Source organism: Sus scrofa, chromosome 6 (genome assembly GCF_000003025.6).
Source record: "Sus scrofa isolate TJ Tabasco breed Duroc chromosome 6, Sscrofa11.1, whole genome shotgun sequence".
In the NCBI taxonomy this organism is placed as follows: domain Eukaryota; kingdom Metazoa; phylum Chordata; class Mammalia; order Artiodactyla; family Suidae; genus Sus; species Sus scrofa.
The window spans coordinates 148,230,823-148,253,093 of NC_010448.4; the positions used below are offsets into that span (position 1 = coordinate 148,230,823).

Genomic DNA, 22,271 nt, shown 5'->3' on the forward strand with positions numbered 1-22,271 from the left:
ACAGGAGATTTTGCTTGAGGTGGAAAAATTGTGACAACTGTTCTCATGTGGGTCTTATGAGATATACTAAAATAGAGTCAGTCTGGTTGACTTATACTGTGAAGGTTTAGTGGGAGAGTCAGATGGGCAAACAATGTAATATAATTGCACACATACACACATTCCATGGAGAGCCTGGGGTGGGTATGTGGTGTGCAGAGAAGACTTTGTGGACATGGTGCTGAATTGAGTTTCAGGGTATGAACAGGAGTTTGCCAAGTTAAGAAGGGAAAAGACATTCCAGTTGCAGAAAATGGCATAGGCAAAGGCAGGGAAGAAGGAAAAAACATGTTATACATGGGAAAGCAGGAGTTTAGGTACAAGGTGAGGGGTTGTGGTAGATGAGGTCAGAGAGGGTGGCTCAGGGATAACACAACAGACATCATGATTTGGACAATCTTTCAGGCAGAGGTTCTCTGAAGAATTTTAAGCAGGTGGATGGTGTCTTTAAAGAAAAGCAAATCTCCGCTATGGATGAAAAGGGCTTTGTAATATAAAGTGATGGTAAGGATAGGAAAGAGAAGATGGACTTAAGACATCTAAAGTGTCATACTCTAAGTCCTGGCAATCAACCGACCATAAGTGAAAGAGAGAAGTCTATAGCAATCCCCAAGCTTTTATCTTGGGGTCATTCCATTAACTGAAAAAAAGAGCACAAGGGGCAGAAGGTTTGCTGGGCATGGGACAAAGAGAGAGAAAGGATTTTAAGTTGAGCATGTTGAGTTTCAGATGCATCAAGTAGTTGAGGTGAAGATACGTTTCAAGGTAGAAAAAAAGGTCAGAAAATGAGAATACACGTGGTTGGCACAACTCTCATAGGGCAACACTGTCCAAGAAACATGCGTAGAGAAGAGTGGTGGGCTAGAGACCAAAAGAACCTTTCACCAAAGTCTAGAGGTAGAAAAGAAATCCCTACTGAAGACCCAGAATGAACAGCTAGAGTTATAGTGAAGCTAACTAAATTAACTATCCTGTTCTACTAACTAATGCCTCTATTCCAAAGTCTGGTTCTCTCCCTACCTCCTCATGACCCACATTCACCCCTAGGTCTTCTGGTTGCCGGAAAAGAAAGCAACAAATACAATTCTTTGTTCTGAAAGAAAAGGTGAGTTTAAACAGAAAGGATAAAATACAACACAAGGCAGCTGATACCAAGGAGAAATTTTTGGTTGACTGTCCTGGGCCTTTGGAGTTTGCTTTCTTGGTGATTGTGGTTTACCTGTTGACAATCCACATATTTGTCCTCCTAGAAAACCACCAGAGAGGAGTCAGAGGCTCAACCTCTGCTGGTGGGACTATCAGCAAAATGCACCTCTGGGCTACATTCTATAGTTTCATTGAGGTATGGGGTGGGCCATTCACAATGGCTCTCTTATTGAATGTAGAAAGAACTGTAATTGTTGTCAAGCTGGGTAGGAGTCATGAAATCGGCTCTTGACTGTACTCTGACATTGACAAAAGGAGGGGAGAATCTGAGCTAGCTGCCAGAATCCTGTGGTTCAGTTTGGGGGGATAGCAAGTGTCGGGCACTGCAATGACTGAGGCCTTAGTCTGAACTGCCACAGGCAGACTCGGAATCATTCACTGGCCAGGGAAGTGCCCAGACACCAAACTACATACAACAGAACTTTTTTCTTTTTTCATAGGAATTAAAATCAGTTTCTCTGGAAATGAGAAAAAGAACTATTTAATACATAGATGCAAGGTTGGATGGATAGATGAATTGATTGATGGATGGATGGATGGATAGATGATTTGTGGTATTTGTGGGGAGAACTGTGTTGTAAGCCTCAAAATGAGTCTCTCTTAAAGCAAGGCCATAAACATTAAAGAGAGAGAGAGGGAGAAGTGATCAGTAATATCCAATATATCCTAGAAGCCTGGTAAGACGTCTGTTGTATTTGGGCAACAGGGAAGTTTCTGGTGATCACAGTAAGTTTTAAACTAGCAGTATAAACAGAAGATAGATTCTATTGTGCGTTGGGTACAAACATGATGAGAACTAAAGAAATACAGAAACAAATGATAGATAACTATTAATAAATTTGAGAAAATACAAATGATACAGTGTTGAAGGAAGTAGAAATGCAGGGTCAAAGGTGGAGATATGGTTTAGATCAGGAGAGACCTCAGTATATTTGCAGGTTGGGGTGACACAGCAAAAAGAGAAGGAGAAAATGAAGATATGGGAGTATGAGGGGATGATTAGTTAAGATTGAAGAGAAAATAGAGCATGTACTCTGGGAGACAGCAGAGAGGAACACTAGTGGACTGGACTGGTGACATCTTGTCCCTTGACTATGGAAGGAAAAACGTGAAACCAGGCAGAGAGTTTCCTTCCTTGGGTTAATGTCCAGCCTCTGAAGCTCCTGGGAGTTCTCCTCCTACACCAGCCTCCTCCCAACCCCTGTCCTGCTGGCAAAAATGTGCATCCAGTAGCCTAACAACTCTGGGTATGACACCTCTGGCTGGAAAACCACAATGAACACTGATGCTCAGCTAACTTAGGTGAGACCATGAAGGGGAGCTCCAAAAACTCAAAGCAACGTAGTCACTGATTTGCATTTATATTTCTAATTTGTTCTTGCAGTGAGAGGATGAGACAACTTGAAAAATAAATGGAATCCACATTCTGAGAACCTTCCAAAGTTGCTCCACGAAGCTAAGTTGTGGTGGAGCCTGTTTATTTTTTTAAATCCTGGAGCATTAGGCTTAATCTTCTAAAGCATCTGTATCAAGAGTGTTGGTCCAGGCAACCAGATCTTCCACTTCTTCTTCCCATGGCTCATTTACGCTAACATCATCTGGTAAAACTTTTCTCTTCCACCGCTCCTTTGTTTTATCCGCCCCTGTGACAGTATCTGTTTCAGTTTGTGAATCAGGACTAGTTGGAACTATAATGGAGAATATGAAAAACAGAAATTTAATAGACATGGCAGGAAAACCGATAAAGTATCCCTCTGTTTGTAGCATAAAGTCTAAGATCAGCTAAATGAATGCAAGGAAACTTAAAAGTTTTGAAATTTCACACTTGGCAATGAACGAATTTGTTGTCAATCACTTTCCACTTTGGCCAATCTTTTTACTCTCATGAATTACGGAGCCCCTGCTGAGTGCCAGTAGATTTGCAAGGGAAAAGATGTCCATGAGTGCTCCAGCAGCACAAGGATGGAGCCACCGGGTCTAAGCGAAAACAGACTTGGACTTTGAAAAAGAAGGAGAAATTGGCTAAACAGAGAAAGGCAAAGAAGGGAGTTGGAAGCACATTAGATCGAGGAGACAGTACATACCAAAGCACAGAAGTATGAGAGAACTTGACAGGTTTGGAGATGATCAGAGCTGATACTTCAGTATTTACCCACTGCCAGCTAAGCATGTGCTACGTGTAAAATACAGTTTAATTTCAACACAACACTTGTGATAAGCAGGTATTTTATCCTTATTTTAAAGATGAGGAAATCAAAACTGAGTAACCAGAAGTAACTTGGCCAAGGACATCCAGCGAATAATAGTTAATCCCAGGGCCATCGGGTCCAAAAATCACTGTGTGCATGGAGAGTAAAGTGGAGCTGGCTAGTTAGGCTGGCATGACATAGGAAAGCCTCATGTCATACAAAGGAGTTTTATCTTTCTCCTTCAGGGAAATAAACTGCTTACATTTTAAAAGAAGAATATAGATACAGTATCTATATTTCTCAGTATTACCACTCAGCATGGGGAGCTCGCCAGAAGGGACAAAGAGTGGCTCCAGGACAAAATCTTTTGATCTTATATGTTTACTTCCCCAGCTATGTATCAAATCAAACTTGTAATATTCATTGTCTTCTACTTGTGCTATAGACAAGGGTTACCAATGAATTGTTTTCTTGTTCTCTTTGGTTATGGAAAGATTTATAGAGGGATTTTTTTTTTTTTTTTTTTTTTTGTCTTTTTGCCATTTCTTGGGCCGCTTCCGCGGCATATGGAGGTTCCCAGGCTAGGGGTCCAATCGGAGCTGTAACTGCCAGCCTACACCAGAGCCACAGCAATGCAGGATCCGAGCCGCGTCTGCGACCTACACCACAGCTCACGGCAACGCCGGATCATTAACCCACCGAGCAAGGGCAGGGATCGAACCCGCAACCTCATGGTTCCTAGTCGGATTCGTTAACCACTGCGCCACAACGGGAACTCCTATAGAGGGATTTGAGTTTAAATAGATGCCATTATCCTATAAGAAGACTGAGGTCACCTAAAATTGGTTTTATTTTTGTATTTTATTTTACTTTATTATTTGCTTTTGCTTGTTTTGTTTTGTTTTGCTTTTTGTTTTTTTGGTTTTTTTTGTCCATACCTGTGGCAGGTGGAAGTTCCCAGGCTAGGGGCTGAACCCATGCCTTAACCATGACCCTTGCTGATACAGTGAAAACACTGGATGCTTAACCTGCTGTGTCATGTGAGAACTCCTTATTTTTATATTTTAACATAAATCTCTAGCTTTCACTAATTTAAAACTAAATTCTGTTTTTCTCAATAAAATCTTTTCTACAATCATATCGTTGATAGACTAACTCCAGTTCTTTCTAATCATGTTTGAATTCTCAATTCATATGCTTTTGGTCACAAGGCACACAGAGCCCAATTCAAACCAGTTTAAACAATAGACAAATATTTTCTCTCTTAGAAGAGGAAGATGAGAAGTAGGGCAGGACTGAATGATATAGTGACTCAACAATGTAGCTTGGGACAAGTTCTTCCCACTGCTTTGCTCTGCCCTGCCATCTTTGGTATTGTCTTCATCTTCAGAGGCAGGTGAAGAGAGATGTGGCCATTCTACTCATATTGGACATGGCAACATTCAGAGGAAAAAGGGGTCTTCTCTCCAGGGTCTGATTTTTTTTAAAGGGCCACACCCATAGCATATGGAGGTTCCCAGGCTAGGGGTCAAACTGAAGCTGTAGCTGCCAGCCTATGCCACAGCCACAGCAAAGCCAGATCTGAGCCATGTCTGCGACCTACACTACAGCTCACAGCAATGCCAGATCCTTAACCCACCGCCAAGGCTAGGGATCGAAACTGTGTCCTCATGGATACTAGTCAGATTCATTTCTGCTGAGCCATGACAGGACCAGGGTCTCATTTTTAAGAGTAGGAAACCCACACCCTGAAGCTCCTAGTATATTTTCTCTCGGGCTGGATTCTGTCACACCTTACTCCTAAATGATCACTGGCCAGGGAAGCAGGATTACTACGATTGGCTAACTCCGGGTGCTGCAGTGGAATGGATGTTGGGAATCAATGCCCTTGACCATTTGCCCTCTTAGTTCTGCTTAAAAAAAAAATAATAAAAATAAAAAAGGAAACTCCTAGGAAGCATAAAAAGAAATCCTGGCTAAATTAGAAGAATATAACACCAAACAAATGTAAAAATGTTTTCTCATGGTATAGAAAAAATATTATTTTGAATTTTTATTCTCCAGAAAATCAAGTATTATAAGACTCTCTAAGAAACCTTGAATTTGCTGATTGGAAACAATAACAATAACTTTGTTACTATATTAACATAAGTTATGGAAGTACAGATTCTAACTGTCTTATGGTTTGCATGTCTTTCTTGGGATGGATCCTGAAAACCCTGCTTCCTAGAATTTTTTCTATTCTTAAAAGTATTTAGTGAGGGAAGATACTGGATTTTGTTCTGATTGGTGGGCTCTGATTATTGCCAAGTGATTTTTTTCTATTTATTTCTTTTTTTTTAATGATTTTTATTTTTTCTATTATAGTTGGTTTACGTGTTCTGCCAGTTTTCTACTATACAGCAAAGTGACTCAGCCCCCCCCCCCACACATATATATATATACATTCTTTTTCTCACATTATCCTCCATCACAAGTGACTAGATATAGTTCCCAGTGCTATACAAAAAAAGAACAAAATAATGCCATTTGCAGCAACATGGATGGAACTAGAGATTCTCATAGTAAGTGATGTAAGTGATATCACCCATATCTGGAATCTAATATATGACGCAAATGAACCTTTCCACAGAAAAGAAACTCATGGACTTGGAGAACAGACTTGTGGTTGCCAAGGGGGAGGGGGAGGAAGTGGGATGGACTGGGAATCTGGGATTAATAGATGCAAACTATTGCCTTTGGAATGGATAAGCAATGAGATCCTCTCATTTCTCTATCAATCTGAGTTCTGTTAGCAAAAGAGAGCCCTCACAAGCAATTGCAGAATGAGCATTTAATATTTGAAAAAGAGATCATACATGCGTGGGAAGACCTGGAGGCATGAGGTCTGGGAGGCTACAGCTGGAGAACTGAAGAACATCATTGTCTACTTCAGTCTGATGCACTAACACAAGTGGGGAAACCAGGAGTGCGTGGGGAGCCCAAGGAGTTGCACACATCTAACCACCCAAGTGGGACAAACACCATGAGCTCATGCAGGTTTCTGTGAAACCATCACACTTGGAAAGTGAGAGTCTATGAAGAGTTGCATGAAATTGCTGTGTCTGAGGAAGCTGCCAGGTATGATATACACAACTCCTCAAGAATAATGGCCTCTTCTCCCTCCTCACCTCTGAAATCTCAGATGAATTTTTTTCACATTGGCAAAGATACTAACCCTCTCTGTGGAAGGAAAGCACAAAGTTCATTCCTTTTCTAATTGAGTCATGTTTCCCTTTGGGATCTTGTATAAGCTTTTTGCGACATAATAAACAACCACAAGAACTCAGTGACACAGGGTAAGAATTTGTTTAGATCACACACCTGCAGGTCAGCTGGGGGGTGGCTTCCCTGGGTTGGGGCTGGCTGGGAAGCTCGGTGACCAGAGGACTAGCCCAGACATGTTTTTGTGATGATGGCCGGAGTGGAAAAGAGCAAGCCAAACTGCCCAAACCCTGAGCATCACAGTCACTGATACTCCATGGATCAAAATAGGTCACATGGCAAAGCTCAAAGTCAAGGGTCAAGGGAGTACATTTTGCCTATGGAACTGGAACAGGACAGGGAGTAAATGCTTCTGAACAGTATTCTAATTGGCCACAATCTCTTAGGTAGAGTTTCTTCTCTTTGCAGTAAGATTAGACACAAAGAGAGTCTACCTCAATTTCAAAGAGGACACGGCTCAGCATTGGAAATCACAAGAGTTTCTTGACATTCCTTAAAGTGGTCTCTCTTCCAGCTCACCTATCCTACTTCATCTCATGCATTCTGAGTTTATTTCCCCTTTTCTAAAACCACGGGGCTGATGAAGCCATGACAACTCTACTCCATCCTGTCATTCATTCTCTTGGTTGTCCATGAGCCTTGAATGGCTACCATATCCTAAGCACCACATTGAGAGGAAGCAGCCCCTTCCCTCAGGGAGGTCACTTACTACTGAAGCAACCTGGCAGTAAAGAGACTGTTATAACATAGCTTGTGTGGGACAGACTCCTAGGTGGCCTGTCATGATCCCCACATTCTAATGTCCACACCCTTGTATAATCCTCTCCCTGCTAAGTGTGGGCAGGACTGGTTACTTGCTTCTCATTAATAAAATATGACAAAGGTAATAGAACCTCACTCCCATGATTACATTATGTTACATAAGATTCCATCTTACTATCAGACTTGCTCTGAAGACTCTCCTTGCTGGCTGGCTGAAGTAGGAGACTATGTTGGAAAAGTCCGCATGGCAGTGAACTGCAGGCAGGCTCTAACAGCAGAAGGAGGCCTTCAGCATACCGCCAGTGAAGTTCCTCTGTCCTGAAGATGGAAGGAAGTGAATTCTGCCAACAACCTCAGTAAGCTTACAAGCAGATTCCTCCCCATTCCAGCCTCCAGATGAAAAGGTAGCCCAGCTGACATGTGGATCACAGCCTTATGAGATCCCAAGCAGAGGATGTGGCTATGTCATGCTTGGACTCTGGGCACATTGAAACTGTGAAATAATAAAAATGTGTTGTTTTAAGCCATCAAGTGTGGAGTAATTTGTTATGTAGCAATAGAAAACTACAAGAGCATGATAAGGCATGATAGAAATGCTATAATAAATAGCCCACAGGAAAAATTTCCTAGAGAAGCTAATACCTGAGCTGAATCCCAAAGGATAAGTAGAGCCTAGGAAGGAAGGAAAAGGAGAAAGTGGTGTTTGGAGGAAGGGTATGAGAAAACGGAGTGAATTTTTGAAATGAAGATGGGACTAAATAATCACAACCTACCAGGCCAGTGTGGTGTTTTGGGTTGTAAGGAGGACACCAGTAAGCAATGTCACTGGAAAGGCAGACAGATAGTAGAGCCCTAAGGACTTTGCCACATCAAAGGGTCTCCATTTTATCCTGAAGGAAGTGGGAGACGAAGGATTTTAGACTTGCTAAAAACATTAGCAGATTTCAGCCGCAGAAAGCAGTCTGACAAAGCGTGGACAGACATTGTTGTAATCATCAGCTTCATCGAATGCTCTCTTCCATTGGTGAAAATGGGGGTGGGGGGATGCTGGGGGAGAGAACGGCCGAGAGGAGTTGAGGGTTCATGGAGGAAGCAGAGTAAGGCTGGAGAAGGTCCCATTTCTCACCAGTGCCCACAGGGAACCTGAAAGCTTAGAAGCTGGAGGCAGAGTGGAATGCAGAAGATCAAGGCTGGCAACTGGGAGGAGGAAATCTGAGTGGCACACCAAAAGGACAGGAGCAAGAGAAGCAGACACTGAGCCACGGAAAAGAAAATTAGAGAGAGGGGAGCCGGACCTTGAAGGATCCCTGAACGAAGGTCATTGCCTGTGCCTGGCACTTATTGGCTGCTGTGTTTCTAAGACAGGCAGCGGTCAAAGCAGTGACTAATACTTTACAGGACTTCGCAGTACACAAAGAATGTTTACAAACGTGGAATCATTTAGTCACAAGAATCCTGTGAGATCGGGCAGGATGTCCAAAACAGATATTTACTGACCATCTTCCATGTACCCACTACCAGCTGAAGATGAAAAAACCGAGGCCCAGAGGTTAAGAGACTTTCCTATAATTACACAGACCTGGTATCTAAACCCAAGTTCTCTGACTCTGAAGGTCTCACGTTGGCTTCTACGACAGCTGATTTCTCTAAGTTATCAGCTCTCTCTTCCTGTTTAAGACCTATCCCAAATCTGTCCCTAATGCTTCTTTGAAAAAATGTGAATTCTAAAAAAAAAGTACCCCAAACATCTCAGCTAACATTATTCCTTTCCTTTCAGCCATTCTGCATGTATCTCTGAATCTAAAATGAGTTCTAAGGGGTCGGTTTATTTAGTGTTTTGCTTATTTGGGCTGCTTTTATACATATGGAAACTTAGCCTTAGATTTTTAAATTGTGTATTCACCTAGCAAAGGCAACGAAGCTTGAACGTATAAGCGATTCATTCTTTTCAAAGCCCCAATTCTTATGTAAATAACTTACTGAATTAATTTTGTCAGAAAGAGGTAAAGCAACTTTAAAACAACTTTAAAACCTTAGGCCTCACATTTTCAAACTTATTTGAATGGAACAAAATTGTGAATCTATCATTATGACTAGTTCTAAAATCAGAGTCAAACAAGTAGGTTGAACTCAATATACTTGGAGTTGTGCAGAGATAACTTCTTTCAGTTGGATAATTGCTTTTGTGAGGCCTTTTATTTTCTCTAGCAATCCGAGCCAAGGCAGTAGCATACCTAGAATTAAAAAAAGAAGAAATTACCTAATTTTCCAAATGAATTTTGGGACGTGTACATTACTTTGGTGGAAAAGAAGGCAAACACATCAAATGAGACGGACAAGCAGAGCCATGGGCTTTGACTGTGGTGCCATTGGGAGTATGGAGAATGCAATGGGGTAAACGGAAATTATTCCGATAGGCGTATTCCAACAAAAGAGTGTTTCAGCAAGTGATACGGTGTTAGATTAGTATTTTCAGGGTAATAAGAACATCATTTGGTAGAGCAAAGTATGTTAGTGTCCAAGAGTCACTGTAACAAATTACTGCAAACACGGTGACTTAAAATAACAGAAGTGTAAATGTTCATGGTTTTGGAGGCTCCAGTCCAGAACCGAGGTGTTGGCAGGCCTGTGCTTCCTCTGAAGGCTGCAGGGAAGAATTATGCTTTGCCTCCCCCTAGCTTCTGCTGGCTCCTAGCAATCCTTGGCGCCCCATGGCTTGTGGCTGTACCACTCTGATCCCTGACGCTATGGTCACATGGCCCTCTTTGTTTCTGTGTCCTCTGCTCTTCTTTTTTATTTTTTTGTGCTTTTTAGGACCACACCAGCAGCATATGGAAGTTCCCAGGCTAGGGGTCAAATTGGAGCTGCAGCTGCTGGCCTACACCACAGCCATAGCAATGTGGGATCAGAGCGGTGTCTGCGACCTATACCACAGCTCATAGCAATACCGGATCTCCAACCCACTGAGAGAGGCCAGAGATTGAACCTGCATCCTCATGGGTAATAGTGGATTCATTTCCACTGCACCACAAAGGAAACGCCTCCTCTTCTTATAAGGACACCAGTCCTTGGATTTAGGGACCACCTCAAACTGGTGTAGCACATCTTAACTAAATTTTTTTTTTTTTTCTTTTTAGGGCTACAGGTGCGCAAGTTCCCAGGCTAGGAGTCAAATCAGAGCTGCAGCTGCTGGCCTATACAGCCATAGCAATGCAGAATCTGACCACAACTGTGACCTACACCACAGCTCATAGCAACACGGGATCCTTAACCCACTAAGTGGGGCCATGGATCGAATCCATAGCTTCATGGGTACTCCACATGCCACAAAGGGAACCCCCATCTTAACTAATTAGATCTTCAGAGATCCTATTTTAAAATAAGGTCATAATCTGAGGTTCTGGGTGGACATGAGTCTTAGGGGAACACTTCAACCCACTGCACAAGAGAACGATTCTATCCGAAAAATTCAGGACCTATCCTGGAAAAAGACATCCACGTGGTAGGAGACACCAAGGAATCCAAGTCAAGCTATCACAGCATCTCCTTAGAGAGGGAGTTCATACATACAAATAATAAATTTTTACAAAAGTTTCTTTAGGGGTGAATGGCTAAATTTTTTTAATATGACAAAAAAACTTCTGGTGAAGGTATTGTTTACTGTAATCAAAATTAAGTGGAATACAAATGCTTTTGTCCTACAGGTATATCTCACTTTTGTAATACTATGGAAAAATGCATTCATTTGAAAAATACTCAGTGAAGGAGTTCTTGTTGTGGCTCAGCAGATTACGAACCCGATTAATATCCATGAGGATGCAGGTTTGATCCCTGGGCCTCTCTCAGTGGGTCTGTAGGTCTGTAGATCTGTAGGTCACAGACTTGGCTCAGATCCTGCATTGCTATGGCTGTGGTGTAGGCAGCAGCTGTAGCTATGGTACCACCCCTAGCCTGGACACTTCCATGTGTTGCAGCTGCGGCCCTAAAAAGGAAAAAAGAAGAAAGAAAGAAAGGAAGGAGGGAAGGAAGGAAGGAAGGAAGGAAGGAAGGAAGGAAGGGAGGGAGGAAGGAAGGAAGGAAGGAAGGAAGGAAGGAAGGAAGGAAGGAAGGAAAAGAAAAATACTCAGTGAGTTTCTACCTTGTGCCAGCAACTGTTCTAGGACCTAATGATACAGGAAGAACAAGGCAAACAAGGTCTCTGGCCCCAGTGAGAGGAGGTAAAAATAAATGAATACAAAAAATCAAGATATGTAAGTAATGATATGTGCTATGATGACAATAAAACCACAAAATGCTGAGAACAGACATCCTTGCATTGTTCCTGACATTAGGGGCAAAACATTCAGTCCTTTACTTTGATGCACGTTGGCTGTAGTATTTCCATAGATGTGCTTTATCAGGTTGAAGAAGTTCTTTCCTAGTCTTGATTTACTGAAAGTTTTTTTTTTTTTTTAAATCAGGATTTGGTGTTGAAATTTTCTTCACCTATTGAGATGATCATATGGTTGTTCTTTCTTACTCTACATTGTTTGAATTTTTCTAATATTTAAGCAAGGTTACTTTCCTGGTATAAACTCAACTTGGTCATGTATAATTATCATAATTATTTATTAAAATTAATTGTGACCAAGTGGGTTTATACCAGGAATGTAATCTTGATTTAACACTTTAAAAAAATCAGTATTTAAAATGCTTAAATCATGTTTAACATATATATATATATTTCACATTCAATTTGCTAAATTGTTTTCATTGATGCATACAGGGTGTACTGATTTGCAGTCTTCTTTTTCTTGTACTGTTTTGGTTTTGTTATTGAGGTATTGCTGACTTTATAACATGCATTGGAAAGTACTCCCTTCACTTCTGTTTCCTAAAGAGTTGGTATAGTTGGTATTATGTTTTCCTTAAATGTCTGGAAAATTCATCATTTGGCCTTGGAGTTATCTTTGTAGGAAGGCTTTTAGCTACAAATCCAATTTCCTTATTAACACAGAATTATTTAGATTATTCATTTCTTTTTAAGTAAGCATTGATAGAGGTTGCCTTTCAAGAAATTTTTTCATTCCATCTACATGGTTAAATTGACTGATGGGAAGAAGCGTTTATCTTCATTTCTGAGAGATATTCATAGGGCATTAAACTCTAGGTTAGCCATTTCTTTCTGTTAAGCACTTTAAAATTGTCACCCATTAACTTTTGGTTGCAAGTTTTCTGACATCAAGTTATTGGTTTTTTTATCTTTGTTCCTCTGCATACAATATTGTGTTTATCCTTTATTGTTTTCAAGGGTTTTGTCTTTGTCACTGAGTTGCAGCAATTTGATTATGATGTGCCTTGGAATGGCTTCTTTATTATTTCTGCTTCTTGGAATTCATTGAGCTTCTTGGTCTTGGAGTTTATATCTTTGATCAAATTTGGAAATTTTTCCACCACATTTATTTTTTCCACATATTTTTTTCTGTCAATTATTTTTTTCCCTCTGGGACACCAATTACATGTATCTTACACTACTTAAAAATGTCCCACAGCTTACTGGGGCTTTTTTTTTTTTATTAGTCTTTTTTCTCTCTATGCTTATTTTCAAGTTCATGAGTCATTTCTTCTGCAGTATCTTATTTGCTGTTCTTTCAGACAGTGTGCATTTAAAACATTTTAAATATATTTTATCTTTAGATGGTCTTATTTTTTATTACTCAATGAATTTATTACATTTATACTTGTAATGATCATAACAATCCAGTTTTATAGTATTTCTATCCCACACTCCCAGCACATCCCCCAACCTCTCTCCTTCGGAAACCATAAGTTTTTCAAAGTCTGTGAGTCAGTGTCTGTTCTGCAAAGTTCATTCTGTCCTTTTCTCAGATTCCACCTGTCAGTGAAAGCATTTGATGTTGGTGTCTCATTGACTGACTAACTTCACATAGCATGATAAATTCTAGGTCCATCCATGTTGCTAAAAATGCTGGTATTTCGTCCCTTTTAATGGCTGAGTAATATTCCATCGTGTATATGCACCACTTCTTCTTGATCCACTCCTCTGTCAGTGGGCATTTAGGTTGCTTCCATGTCTTGGGTATTGCAAATAGTGCTGCAATGAACATTGTCTTTGCGAGTCATGGTTTTCTCTGGATAGATGCCCAGGAGTGGGATTGCTGGATCAAATGGTAGTTTTATGTTTAGTTTTCTGAGGCATCTCCATACTGTTTTCCACAGTTGTTGCACCAATTTACAATCCCACCAACAGTGTGACAGGGTTTCTTTTTCTCCACACCCTCTCCAGAACTTACTATTTGTAGACTTTTCGATGATGGACATTCTGGCTGGTGTAAGGTGGTACCTCATAGTGGTTTTGATTTGCATTTCTCTAATAATGAGTGATGATGGACATCTTTTCATGTGTTTCTCAGCCATCTGTATGTCTTCTTTGGAGAATTGTCTGTTTAGATCTGCTGCCCATTTTTTGATGATGTTGTTGGTTTTTTTGGTATTGAGCAGTAGGAGGTGTTTATAAATTTTGGAGATAACTCCTTGTCAGTTAATTCATTTACAAAGATTTTCTCCCACTCTGTGGTTTGTCTTTACATTTTGTTTAGGGTATGCTTTGCTGTGCAGAAACTTTTAAGTTTGATTAGGTCCCATTTGCTTATTTTTGTTTTTACTGTCATTACTCTAAGAGGTAGATCTGAGAAGATGTTGCTGTTGTTTATGTCGGAGAGCATTTGGCCTATGTTTTCCTTATATCTAGGTCTTTAATCTATTTGGAGTTTATTTTTGTGTATGGTGTTAGGGAGTGTTCTAATTTCATTATTTTAAAGGTGGCTATCCAGTTTTCCCAGCACCACTTATGGAACAAGCTGTCCTTTCTCCATTATATATTCTTGCCTCCTTTGTCATAGATTAGTTAGTTGGCTGTAGGTGCGTGGGTTTAATTCTGGGCTTTCTAGCCTGTTCTCCTGATCTATATGTCTGTCTTTGTACCAGTACCATATAGTTTTGATGACTGTTGCTTTGTAGTATAGTCTGAAGTCTGGGAGCCTGATTCCTCCAGCTCCATTTTTCTTTTTCAGGATGTCTTTGGCTATTCTGGGTCTTTTGTGCTTCCAAGCAAACTTTAAAATATTTTGTTCGAGTTCTGTGAAAAATGTTCTTGGTAATTTGATAGAGATTGCATGGAATCTGTAGATTGCCTTGGGTAGTATAATCATTTTGATAATTTTGACTCTTCCAATCCAAGAGCATGGTATGTCTTTCCATCTATTTGTGTCATCTTTGATTTCTTTCATCCGTGTCTTATAGTTTTCAGAGTACAGGCCTTTTGTCTCTTTAGGTAGGTTTACTCCTAGGCATTTTTTTTTTTCGTCTTTTTGCTATTTCTTTGGGCTGCTCCTGTGGCATATGGAGGTTCCCAGGCTAGGGGTCGAATCAGAGCTGTAGCCCCCAGCCTATGCCAGAGCCACAGCAATGCGGTATCCACGCCGCGTCTGCAACCTACACCACAGCTCACAGCAATGCCGGATCCTTAACCCACTGAGCAATGCCAGGGATCAAACCCCCAAGCTCATGGTTCCTAGTCGGATTCGTTAACCACTGTGCCATGACGGGAACTCCAACTCCTAGATATTTTATTCTTTTGGATGTGATGGTAGATGGGATTGCTTCCCTAATTTCTCCTTCTGATCTTTCATTGTTAGTGTAAAGAAATGCTGTCGATTTCTGTGTATTAATTTTGTATCCTGCAACTTTGCCAAATTCATGGATGAGCTCTAATAGTTTTCTGGTAGAGTCTTTAGGATTCTCTAGGTATAGTATCATGTCATCTGCAAATAGTGATAGTTTTACTTCTTCCTTTCCAATTTGGACTCCTTTTATTTCTTTTACGTCTCTGATTGCTGAGGCTAGGACTTGCAAAACTATGTTGAAGAGTAGTGGAGAAAGCAGACATCCTTGTCTTGTTCCTCATCTCGGCAGGAAATCTTTCAGCTTTTCACCATTGAGAATGATGTTAGCTCTGGGTTTGTCATATATGGCCTTTATTACGTTGAGGTAGGTTCCCTCTATGCCCACTTTCTGAAGGGTTTTTATCAGAAATGGGTGTTGGGTTTTGTCAAAGGCTTTTTCTCTGTCTATTGAGAGTATCATACGGTTTTTATTCTTCAGTTTGTTAATATGGTGTATCACACTGATTGAATGTAGATATTGAAGAACCCTTGCATCCCTGGGATAAATCTCACTTGATCATGATGTACAATCCTTTTAATGTATTATTGGATGTGGTTTGCTAGTATTTTGTGGAGGAGTTTTTCATCTATGTTCATCAGTGAAACTGGCCTGTAATTTTCTTTTTTTGTGGTATCTTTGTCTGGTTTTGGTATCAGGGTGATGGTGGCCTCATAGAATGAGTTTGGGAGTATCCCTTCCTCTGCAATTTTTTGAACAGTTTCATAAGAATAGGTATTAGCTCTTCTCTAAATGTTTGATAGAATTCGCCTGTGAAGCCATCTGGTCCTGGACTTTTGCTTGTTGGAAGATTTTTATCACAGTTTCAACTTCAGTACTTGTGATTGGTCTGTTCATATTTTCTATTTCATCTTGGCTTACTCTTGGAAGATTTCACTTTTCTAAGAATTTGTCCATTTCTTCTAGGTTTTCCATTTTATTGGTGTATAGTTGCATACAGTAGTCTCTTATGACCCTTTGTATTCCTGTGATGTCCACTGTTATTTCTCGTTTTTTTGTTTCTAATTTTATTGACTTGAGTCCTCTCTCTTTTTTTCTTGATAAGTCTGGCTAAGAGTTTATTAATTTTGTTGATCTTTTCAAAGAACCAGCTTTTTTTTTTTTTTTTTTTTTTTTTTGCCATTTCTTGGGCTGCTCCCACGGCATATGGAGGTTCCCAGGCTAGGGTTCTAATCAGAGCTGTAGCTGCCAGCCTACGCCAGAGCCACAACAACACGGGATCCAAGCCATGTCTGCGACCTACACCACAGCTCATGGCAATGCCAGATAGTTAACCCACTGAGCAAGGGCAGGGATCAAACCCGCAACCTTATGGTTCCTAGTCAGATTCGTTAACCACTGCACCACAACGGGAACTCCAAAGAACCAGCTTGTCGTTTCACTGATCTTTTCTATAGTTCTCTTCATTTCTACTTCATTGATTTCTGCTCTGATCTTTATGATTTCTTTCCTTCTGCTAACTTTAGGCCTTGTCTGTTCTTCTCTCTCTAGCTGCACTAGATGTAAAGTTAGCTTGTTTATTTGAGTTTTTTCTTGTTTCCTGAGGTAGGCTTGTATTGCTATAAACTTTCTTCTTAGAATGGCTTTTGCTGTATCCCATGTGTTTTGGAGTGTTGTATCTTTGTTGTCATTTGCTTCTAGGTATTTTTCAATTTCCTCTTTGATTTCTTCGGTGATCCCTTGGTTGTTTAGTATCATGTTGTTTAGTCTCCACGTGTTTGTGTTTTTTGCAGTTTTTTTCTTGTTGATTTCTAGTCATATGGCATTGTGGTCGGAAAAGATGCTTGACATTATTTCAATGTTCTTAAAGTTACTAAGGGTTTATTTGTAGCCTAGGCTGGGATCAATCTTAGAGAATGTTCCATCTGCACTTGAGAAGAATGTGTATTCTGTTGCTTTTGGATGGAATGTCCTATAAATATCTATTAAGTCCATCAGTTCTAATGCTTCATTCAGGGCGTTTCCTTATTGATTTTCTGTCTGGATGACCTGTCCATTGCTGTAAGTGGGGTGTTAAAGTCCCCCACTATTATTGTGTTATTGTCAATTTGTCCTTTTAAGGTTGTTATCAATTGCCTTATATATTATGGTGAACCTATGTTGGTGTGTAGATATTTAAAATTATTTTATCTTCTTCTCAGATTGATCCTTTGATCATTATTTAGTGACCTTCCTTGTCCCTTAAAATATTCTTCGTTTTAAAGTCTATTTTGTCTGATATGAGTATTGCTACTCCAGCTTTCTTTTGATTCCCATTTGCATGGAATATTTTCTTCCATCCTCTCATTTTCAATTTGTATGTGTCTCTGGAAGTGAAATGGGTCTCTTGAAGACAGCATATATATGGGTCTTGTTTTTGTATCCATTCAGCCAGTCTATGTCTTATATATATACGAGTCTATATATATATATACACACGAGATTGTTTTAAGTTGTTGGTCTCTTAATTGCAAGTGCATCTCCAGTGTCCTGCATTTGTACCCTAATCCTCTCATGATTTCTGATTTTGGTGCCATAATTGTGCTTGGATGATTTTGTATCTTTACTGTATAGATACCTTTACTGGTGAGCCTTGTCATTTGCGGTATTTTTGTTTCTGGCTGTGGCCTTTTCTTTTCTGCCTAGAGAAGTTCCTTTAGTATTTGTTGTAAAGCTGGTTTAATGCTGCTGAATTCTCTTAGCTTTTGCTTATCTGTGAAGCTTTTGATTTCTCCTTCAAATCTGAATGAGAGGAGACTTTGTGGGTAAAGTAATCTTGGTTGGAGGTTTTTTCCTTTCATCATGTTAGGTATATCATGCCACTCCCTTCTGGCCTGCAAAGTTTCTGCTGAAAAAAATTCTGCTGATAACCTTATTGGGGTTCCCTTGTATGTTATTTGTTTCTTTTCCCTAGCTGCTTTCAAGATTTTCTCTTTGTCTTTAGTTTTGGTCAGTTTGATTAATATGTGTCTCAGGGTGTTCCTCCTTGGGTTTATTTTATATGGTACTTGCTGCTCTTCCTAGATTTGAGTGAGTGGTTCCGTTCCCATGTTAGGGAAGTTTTCAGCTATTATCTCTTGGAATATTTCTTCTGTCCCTTTCTCTCTCTCTTCTTTTTCTGGCACCCCAAAATATGGATGTTGGTGCGTTTAATGTTGTCCCAGAGTTCTCTGAGCACTCTTCATTTGTTTTCAATCATTTTTCTCTTTTCTGTTCCACATCTGTGATTTCTACTAATCTGTCCTCCACCTCACTTATTCATTCTTCTGCCTCCTGTATTCTACTGTTGGCTGCTTCTAGTGAATTTTTTATTTCAGTTATTTTACTTTGCATCTCTTCTTGCTTAAGTTTTATATCTTGCATCTCTTTGCTCAGTGTTTCCTGTAAATTATCCATCTTTGCCTCCAGTTTATTTCCAATGTCTTGTCTCATCTTCAGCATCAACAATCTAAAGTCTTTTCCTGGAGGATGAGAGTCTCCTGATCACTTAGCTGTTTTTCTGGGGTTTTTTCTTTCTCCCTCATCTGAGTTATAGTTCTCTGTCTTTTCATTTTTACAGGTTTTTTGGTGTGGTGACCTTTTCACAGATAATAGAGTTGTAGCCTCTCTTACTTCTGGCATCTGCCACCCTTGTGGCTGAAGTTGGTACAGGGGCTTGCTGTAGGCTTCCTGATGGGAAGGGCTGATGCCTGCCCACTGGTAGGTGGAGCTGATTCCTAGCCCTCTGATGAGTGGGGCTTTGTCTCTGGATGAGATTAGAGGCAGCTATGTGCCTGTGGGGGGGATATTTAGGAAGCCTGTTTACTGATGGGTGGGGCTGTGATCCCACCTGGATTGTTGTTTGGCCTGGAGCTTCTCAGCATGGATGGGTGGGGCCAGATTTTTCCAAAATGGCCACCTCCAGAGAAAGGCACACTGATGAATATTTCCAAGAGCTTTGCTTCCAATGTCCTTCCCCCACAACAAGCCACCTTCATTCCTGTTTTCCCAGAGGTCCTCCAAAAACTGCAGTCAGGTTTGACCCAGATTCCTATGGAGATTTTGCTTTGCCCTGGGCCAGTGCACATGAAAGTCTGTGTGCACCTTTTAAGAATGGGGTCTCCATTTCCCCCAGTCCTGTGGAGCTTTTGCACACAAGCCCCACTGCCTTTCAATGCCAGATGCTCCAGGGGCTCTTTCTCCCAGTGCCAAATCCCCACACATGGGGGTTTGATGTGGGGCTCAGAACTCTCACTCCTGTAGGTGAGTCTCTATGATACAGTTAATTTCCAGTCTGTAGGGCTTCCCACCCAGGAGGCATGTGGTTGCTTATATCATGTAATCACCCCTCCTACCTCTTGATGTGGCCTCCTCTTTGTCTTCTGGAGTAGGGATATCTTTTTGAAAGTTTCTCATCCATTTGGTTGAAGACTGCTTAGAATTTGGCTGTAAATTTTATTGTTTTTAGGAGAGAAGCTGAGCTCCACTCCTACTAGTCCACCATCTTAATCCCATCTCCATTGGTCTTTTGTATATCTTCCATTACTCTTTATCACATTCATGATTTTCTTTAGATCCTTGAGTATATTTTATAGGATGTATAAAAGCTCTTTTAAGGTCCATATCTACTAAATCTATCATCTTCATTCTTTATGGATCTATTTACATGAAGAGGTTTTCTTTTGGTTATGAATCATATTTTCCTGCTTATTTAGCCCATCATTTTTGATGGGATGCTGGACAATGTAAATTTTATGTTGTTACAGGTGCTGAATTTTGTTGTTTTCCTTTATATGTGGTTGTTCACCGTTCTGTCATGAAGTTCAGTATCTTGTAAATCTGTTTCATACTTCAAGGTTTTGTTTAGTCTTCCATATGCGTCTAGAATAGCCTTTATTTGGAGATGACTATAGCCCCACTACCAAGGGATGACCCTTCTGAAGTCTCCAGTCGGTGTCCTTTGAATTAAGCGTTCTTACCACTCTAGGAACCCACACTATTTCTAGCCTCTGTGAACCTTGTGTGTGAATTCCAAAACAAACGAACAAACACTATCATTAGAGTCTAACTTCCCTCAAGGCAAACATGACTTTAGAAAATAACATAACTTGATTTATACCTTTTGTCCCTCAATGATAAATCTTTTTCCCCATAAGTATTGATATTTCCTTTTTCATTCAAACATGTGCACTTACGTAACTGAAAACATAAATTATGAAAACAAAAATGTGTATTGTCACAATTTTATTTTTTTATGGTCATGATGTTAAAAATGCAATTCAAATGATTACAAAGGAAGAGGCCACAATTACTAAGTTAAAAGTAAAAAAAAAAAACCCTGATATTTGTTCCCTTTAGAGTCTCATCTAATTTTGGTGGCTCTGTAAACTGCTCCACCTTCTTGAGATGTTGCTCTATGAACATACAAAGTATTATAAAATTTACTGTATCCTTCCATCCAGTAATATGACCACTGGTAATATGTTCTAAGGGAACTTCTTGACTTCCCTGTTATTTGTTCCTTCAGGTAAGAAGGTTCCTTTAGGGAACCATAGCTCTCCTCACTCTCACTCCTGCTCAGACCAAGGCCTAAGCCAATCCATGTATCACATTTCTGTGGCCATGGGAGTAGGGGGTGTCAGGGGGAGTAGAAGGGAGAGGGCAAGGGGGAGAAGGAGAGACAGAAAGAGACAGACAGACCTCTCCCTCAATAGAGTGTTCTATGCAGAAGCAGAATCAAAGGAGAAATTCCCTTAGTGGGAAAAAAGCCCAGTAGGTGTTTATGACTCAAAACCCCTCTTTCTGAAGAGAGAGGTAGAGGGGAGCAGCCTTACGCCATGCTGTTTGTAATAAAGGAGTTTCGCCAGATTCTGAGCTACAACCAGAAATCCATGAGCAAACCTGGGGCTACATTCTGAGAGAAATTGATGAAATGAATCATAGTCACAAGAGGGGAGTACGAGAGAATATTAAATTGATTTTTTAAAGAAAAAGTTGAAACAACTAGGTGTGTTTATTCTGAAAAAGAGAAAACTTACGGGGAAGCAAGAAAAAGGCATGATGGCTATCTTCTGAGACTTAAAGGGCAATTCCACAAAACAGAAGAATCTTATTTGCGCTGCTTCCAAGGACAAGTTGGGGTACTTTCTTTCTGCCTCAACAGCAGTCCCTTGAATCATGCCCTCTACCCATATCCAAAGCCAAGCCTGGATCCTCAGTGTCTGAACTTCTACTTGATCTAACAGTAGGTCTAAAAGCATGGGAGTTCCCACTATGGGCCAGTGGGTTAATGATCTGGTGTTGCTGCAGCTGCGGCATAGGTTAGAGCTTCAGCTTGGATTCAAAACCTGGCCCAGGAACTTCCATATACCACAGGTGCAGCTGAAGAAGAATAAGAAAATAGAGAAAGAAGAAAAGAAAAGAAAAGAAAAGAAAAGAAAAGAAAAGAAAAGAGAAAAAGCATGTAGTTGTAGCTGGATTTGAATTTCAATTCTGTCAGTTACTGAGTGGGTAAGCTTAGGGAATTTGTTTTTTAAATTTTTCTGTTAAAATCTTCTTTATAAAATGGAGATAATATTTTCCTGGTGGTTTTGCAGGCAAAGGTAAAAGCACATGGTGGGTGTTCAATAAAAATCTGTTAAATTAATGAAAGAAATCTGGAATGGTTGAAAATCACAAGGTGCTAGATTTAAGCTGGAAATGAGCAGATAGAACTATTTCAAAGTTCTTTGAAATACTGCCTCTTAAAACACCAAAGCAGAGACTAAGTAGTTGTCTGGAGAAATTATTTTTTAAAAAGAATTTTCCTCTTGGTTGATTTTTTTCATGCCTATCTTTTAAAAGGGACATTTTCAATGCGGATTCTAGTGCCAATTCTCTCTTTAACCACAAGATGGCACTCAAGGTTTAATATTTGGGGAATTAAAAAAATTAGCACTTAAAAAATGCATTAAACATGTAACTATGTAAACTTACAAGGTCAATGTTTAACATCAATAACCCTGAAAGAATAGCACAAATATACATTAAGTTTAATGTACTCAGCGTAAGTATTTTCCATATAATTGGAGAAAAGGGAGCCAAACCATTATACTATGGGAAGATCACATG

The 22,271-nt window shown here is 40.1% G+C and overlaps 1 protein-coding gene across 8 annotated transcripts in view; it reads right to left on the bottom strand.

Moving 5' to 3' along the window:
- The window catches only part of UBE2U (ubiquitin conjugating enzyme E2 U (putative)), an 80,696-nt gene continuing 61,100 nt past the window's right edge, over positions 2,676 to 22,271 (bottom strand). For 5 of the 8 annotated variants that reach the window (XM_021097776.1, XM_021097769.1, XM_021097772.1 and 2 more), the window contains one exon: positions 2,676 to 2,933. In XM_021097776.1, coding sequence (XP_020953435.1) covers positions 2,752 to 2,933 — 182 coding nt within the window. In that variant the 3' untranslated portion in view covers positions 2,676 to 2,751. Of the gene's footprint in view, positions 2,934 to 9,599; positions 9,695 to 22,271 lie in introns of all 8 variants that reach the window. The other 3 variants (XM_021097775.1, XM_021097768.1, XM_021097767.1) reach the window with 1 other exon arrangement.